The following is a 6,273-nucleotide window of genomic DNA, read 5'->3' as shown; positions in this document are numbered from 1 at the left end:
ACTTTTTCCTCTTTGGGAAATAGCTTCTGGTTTGTCACTAGGGTCTGGTGGAGACTAAGTGCCTGACTTAATGTCACCGGTGGACTCAGCACGGAGGCGGCGCTATCTCTTTGTCATTAATTTGGATACACTCAGCAGCATTTCTTCTTCAGCTAGAATCCTAAATGGAACAGAGGTATATTAGGCCCCGAAGGCCCAAATAAGCGATTGCTCTGGGCATCTTTCCTCAGCCCACACTCACGACCTCAAGGAGATTTCTCCTTGAACACTTCACCAAGGGTGAAAAGACTGCACCTCATTTATGCAGGGCTCTGTTTAACATGTTGGTGCCGAAGTCCTCTCTCATTCTCCCAAGTATGTTTTCTTTTCTTTTCTTTCTTTCTTTCTTTTTTTTTCTCCAATGACTTCATAAATAAAAGGAACAATGGGACCAAATGCAGGGACTTCTCGCAAGTCTCACCTGGCCACCACCACTGCCGAAGACCCAGTTTGCCAGTTTCCATGACCAGCCACAGCCCTGATGTAGTACCGATCTGTACTCTGCCCCAGGATCTCACCAGCCAGGTGGTGGTAGGTGGGCCCCTCCCTTGTGGAGGGAGTAGCACTTCGTCCTCACTGAAAATGACATGTTCTAGAATTGGATGTTTTTTCCTCTGGCCATCACCACTCCCAGCACCACCATCCCTGAATTAACTGGATGATTTATGTATTCCCCAGAAGAGGAATGTACTTTCCAACCAGAAATGTCACCCTTACAGAGATGGTGGTCAGGCAACAAGCTGATACCCACGGAACGCTTCATCACCTAGAACTCTTATAAGAACTTATAAGACACCAGTTGCACTTAATAATCCATACGTGAAAAGCTGCCCTTCCCCTCTGTGAGCTAGGCGATAATGGCTTAGGGGTTTTAGAACCCTGGAGAGGACAGTATTTACTGCTGGAATATTTCCTTCTTATGTCATAAGCCCCAGGGAACTTTTGTCATAACCTCTCCTGGCCCAAGTCCCTACCAAGAATGCCACAAAATGCATGACCAGAATCTCGGCCTGAGGCTGAGAGTTGGATGAGCAGGACAGTGTCTCCCAGTCTCCCTGCCGACACCTTCCCCCTCGCCTGTGTTTCTAGTTAGCTCGCTCCTCCTCGGAACTTCCTTTTTTCCACTTGGCATGTGTAACTTGCACATATGTGGGTTAATTCAATGCAAGTAATAGGGGTTTTGTCACCCAAATGGCTACCGAGTGGCCTTTTTCTCAATAAGTCAATGATCAATTTGTTAGAACACAATCCTGCTCTATAAACTGCAACTACCTACGGGGTGTTGAGTTGGTCATCTTCGTTGGTAGGGAAAGAAGAAAGGTTATCATGTGTAGTCACACAGTACAGTGGGGTACACGTCACCCGCTCCGTCGAGCGGAAGTGAGTCAGGTATGCGAGATGCAACCCGAGGAGTCTGTTTAGATTGTGTGACCGGACGTGGGTGCCGGCTACGTCACATGGTGCAGAATTCTTGCCGGGGAATCAGTTGTTTCGGATTGTATTTTCAATCCAGGACACGTAGTGAAAGATTTTGGTGTAGATGCCGACATCAGCTCTCAAAACACATCCATCTGCAAAAGTCAGGATTCCTTGGAGTATCCCGTTGCAGACGGCTGGGGCAGCCGCGACTTCCTGCCGGGAAGAAGGAAACCAGGTTCTTTCTGGCAAAAGGCACAAGGAATAACGTGGAGGAAACGAAGGCGTGGAGAGCACGTTACCTTGCAGGGCTGCCTTCTTCCCGGCACAATGCCCAGGCACAGCATGCTGCTTTTGATGTCGTAGGTTTTATAGGCGTCCTGGCACTGGGGCTTGGAAATCACGGAGATGTTCACATTCTGCAGCGAGTCGGGGTCCTTGGCTGTAGCAAAGGGAGAAGTAAAACTGCCTGAAGCGTTATTAGATCACAACCCTGCTTTTCTCCTCTCCCTCATCTTCAACACGTTTCTTCTTCTCCCAGCAGAAAGAAAAAGAGACCAAATACTGAGAGAAATCAGAACTGTAGCCATTAGGATAACAGGAAGATTATCAGATGAACAATTTCTCACTGTGCAAGTTTTACTTCTCCCTTTGCTATATACTGCAGGTATGTTAAGGTGTGTAACCCCGTGTTCTGATATTGTGGACACAGTGAAATGATGTCCCCAGTCAAGCTAACTATCCATCACACTGTCATCTCGTGCTTGTGCGCGCACGCGTGTGGCGAGATCATTTAAGATCTATGCTCTTAGACAATTTCAAGTACATAATGCCATATTATTAACTACGGTCACCAGAACTTATTCACCTTAGAACTGCAAGTCTGTAGCCCTTGATCAACACACACCCACATCTCCAACCCGAGCCCCAGCAACAGCCATCCTATTTTCTGTTTGGGCGAGTTCAGCTTGTTTAGATTCCACATCTGGTGAGGTCATACGGTATTTGTCTCTCCGTGTCTGGTGTATTTCACGTAGCATAATTTCCTCTAGATAAGTAAAAATTCTTTGTCCTTTGAGAGCGAGTTTGAGTTTTGGAAATAGGCACGTGTCCCTCAGGTGAGCAGTATGTTTAATTCATCGTGCTGTGCCAAAAGAGATGTGACTTATGAAAAAAAATGCAGTTTATTTTTTGTTCCGGCTCATGAAGTAGCGAAGTAGATCTTAAATAATCTCGCCACACATGCGTGCGCACACGCACAAGGTGACTGTGTGATGGATAGTTAGATTGACTGGGGACATCATTTCACCATGTACCTACACATATATCAGGACATGGAGTTTACATATCTTAAATACATGCAGTGTTTATTTGTCGATCATACCTCTGTAGAGGTGGGGAAAAAAAAGAATTTCTACTTTTTACTATATTCCAGAAAATACACCCCAAGGTCTGCAGGTGTTTACCAAAGTGCATTTTAAAAAGATCTGAGTAATGGTAGCATTACTAGGATAAGTGTAGAGCCACCTCTTGGCTTCTATAAAAAAAAAAGTAGGGGGTGGATAGATGAATGTAACCTGCCGAGCTTGTTTAAAATGCCTCTTTTTTTTCTGTACTGTGGTGTCTACTGTACGATATATACCAAATATACTCAGATAAACTTAATCATGAGTAAAATTATATTAGCTTTTTGAACAGACTGTATCATAATTCCATTTTCCTTATAGTTAATCAGCCCCCTCCCCAGCGTTCATTACTACCTCGATTAATAACTATAGACAGTTGATCAGTATTTGCATGAAAATTTTGGAATAGGATAGTAGGCAGACAGGCAGAAACTTAGAAAAGAGAAAAACATCTTAACTTATTCGGTTATTTTTATAGAATCTAAAGAATGTGACATAGAAAACTTAGGTAGAACATGTAGTTCGGTGATTTCAAATTATGTATAGAAGACTTTTACCAATAAAAATAATGATATTACAAATTGTACACTTGAAACCTATATAATTTTATGAACCAATGTCACCCCAATAAGTTTAAGAAAAAAAAGATAGTAGTTCTTCAGTTTTTTGAAGAAATGAGCGAATATTCAGAATGTAATCAGTTAAAAATATTTCAGAAATATTTTTCTTAAACTTTTTATTATTTGTATCACAGTCTTACACAAGGAAGGTCTGCCTGACTTAGCACAATATTATGTATTTTGTGTTTAATACAGTCGTATTATTTCATGATATTTCAAGGCTTTACTTTTTTTTTATTGCCTGGAATAGTTTGAAAAGATCCAATACAGTTTGTGCCACGTGTTAAGAGTTAAGAAAATCGAAGGTCCAAGGCGAAGTGACCAGCCTTGGTCACAGTGCGTTAGGACCAGAGTACAAATGCCTTCTTTCCACTAGGAAAACAAAGGTGATGGAAAGATGCTGTAGAGGGAAGGCGTGAAAGACTCGCTCGGTGAGGTACAGGGAAAGAGAGAGGCGAGGAAACGGCCAAATAAAGAGGCTGGGAGAAGTAATGGGGGAGAGTTGCGGGAGCCAGGAGGAGGGAAGGGCTGGAAGCATGTCCGGTTCTGAGAGAAGAATGTTGAAGTCACTCACAGACATCACACAAGCTGAAGGCCCAGGTGGAGACGGTGCACATGGCTTCTTCAGGGGCAGGTTCACTGGGCAGGCCGACCGGCTTCACGTGGTCATCGAGTTGAATATATCTTTTCAGCTTGATTAACAAGAGGTTATTCTCCACAGAAGTGATTGAGAAGTACGGGTGATAGATCATCTTCTCGTAGCCAACGACTTGGACATTTTCTTCCGTGAGGCTTGACGGGTTTGTAACCCCCAATACCACGTGAAGTCTCCTGGAGCAATATGGGTGTTCTTGAGAGGACTTAACGGAGGCGGCTTGGCCTCCCCAAGCCCATGGAATTGGGCTGTGGTCCAGGCTGGAGTCTGGGTCTGTGCCCAGCCTGCGGACCCCAAGCGTGGAGGGCCGGGGGCTCATTACTCACGGCAGGTTGCAGTGCGCCGCTGTAATCACCCACAGCGGGTGGATCAGGGCTCCCGTGCAGGGCAGGTAGTTGGATTTCAGGTAGACCAGGTATGGGGGCGTAATGCCAGCCGTGTAATTTGGGTCAAAGGCCAGAGCGACTGGAAAGAGAGACATAGACAGGAAATGCTGAAGTTTTACTTTTCCAGGGGTCACTAGAAAGCACAAGGGAAAATGACTTAATAGGCTCAAGTTCCCCCGACCCTTCTCTCTAGTACCTTTAACTGTAAGCCGAATCTGTAAACTGGCTTACTTTACTCTAAAACGTAAAACAATAGAAACATTTATTTTAAAAGATAAAAGGCATTTTCCCTTTTAAGTGTCAATCAATATTCTTCAAGTTAAAATGCAAGTTTTCTTAACTACCTTCCACCATTCAGTGGTCATATGTCAAATCAACTCACGGAGAACTTCACTATCTTTAGCATTTTTGGAATGCTTTGACCAGTCTCACCCTGACTCCCAACAGCAGCGCATGGCAAAGTGATATGTGGCATTTAAAGAACAGACCAAATGCTACCAGAGTCTGAGGGTTGGGGGTGGTGGGGGTGGGTGGGGGAGGTCATCCATTCATCCAACAAGTAAATGCTGAGCACCTAGTATGTGCCAGGCTCTGTTTTAGGTGCTCGGTCCATAGCGTGAACAAAAACAGAGAAACACGCTTTCGTACGTTCTAATGAGTGGAGACGTCTGATAATAATTAACGCATCATCTAAGTAAATGACACTGTGTGCTAGGTGGCTGTTGGTGCTGTAGGGGAAGGGTCGTAGCAGGTGCGTGCGTGTTGGGGACGTCGTGCAGTGCTGCACCGGTCGTCAGGGTAAGTCTCCTGGGCAATGCTGGGGGAGTTAGAGAGTCAGCTCCCTGGGGAGCGGGATCCCAGGCAGAAGAAACGGCCGGAGCAAGAGTCCGAGGGACCGTGTGAGGAGCATCACAGGGGCTGACACGGCTGGCTCGGCGAGCGAGGGGGAAAGGGCAGGAGAGGAGGGAGGCCAGCGAGGGACGCAGCACCTGTTAGAGCGTCTTGAGGATACGGACTTGACTTCTGAGCGAAATGTGGGACTGCGTCAGGGTTTTGTGTGATGGGCGATCAAGGAGTGAGGATAATTCCCTTACGGAGACGTGTCGAGTGTAGGTGTATAGCACAGACAGGCTCATCAGGGGAATGATTTGATCATCCAGGCGGCAGATGGCGGCTTGGACCATGGCGAGCAGTGGGCGTGGTGAGATGCGATTGGATTTGAGATATGTTTAGAAGAGGGAGTCAGCGAAGTTTCCCAAACAGATTGAATGTGGGGTGTGAGGGAAAGAGGATTTATGAATACCTCCAAAGTCCTTGCCCGCACCATGCCTGGGCAGGACCTAAACCCTTGAATGCTGCCGTGTCCATTGGTCAGACCCCTGCTTTCAGCCCCCACCTCCACTTCTCACTGTCTCATGCCCAAATCAGTCCTGTCCTAGACAGGCCCAGCGCCAGCTCGCAGTCTTCCTCAGGAGGAGTAGGTCTGGTATCAGGGCGTCAGTGCCCATGCCTCCCCTACAAAGCCAGAGCCAGAGGTGAGGCAGGCAGGAGGCAGCGTCACAGGAGGACACCGGGTGGGGACAGTGGCAGTGATGAGGGAGAATCAGTCCAGCACGTGTAGTCCTGGCACACTGGTCCTGTCTTTATCCACGTTCCGCGATTCCCCCAGGATTCCCCTTTGGCAAGTAAAGAGAAAAATTCAGACACTCACGAGGCAGGTGCAAGAGCGCCCAGAGGTGGATAGACTTCAT

At 46.5% G+C, this 6,273-nt stretch overlaps 1 protein-coding gene across 1 annotated transcript; it reads right to left on the bottom strand.

Moving 5' to 3' along the window:
- Positions 1–1,521: 1,521 nt before the first annotated feature.
- Positions 1,522–6,273, bottom strand: PRSS58 (serine protease 58). The gene is made up of 5 exons (XM_039860650.1): positions 6,234–6,273; positions 4,463–4,601; positions 4,056–4,312; positions 1,758–1,897; positions 1,522–1,671 (listed from the first exon to the last, which is right to left on the bottom strand). The coding sequence occupies exons 1-5, from the start codon at positions 6,271–6,273 to the stop codon at positions 1,522–1,524; spliced, it is 726 nt and encodes a 241-aa protein (XP_039716584.1).

Source organism: Pteropus medius, unplaced genomic scaffold, assembly GCF_902729225.1.
Source record: "Pteropus medius unplaced genomic scaffold, Ma_sr-lr_union100, whole genome shotgun sequence".
Classification (NCBI taxonomy): Eukaryota; Metazoa; Chordata; class Mammalia; order Chiroptera; family Pteropodidae; genus Pteropus; species Pteropus medius.
Note: the sequence above shows the minus strand (reverse complement) of the source record. Positions and strands in the feature narration are given on the sequence as shown.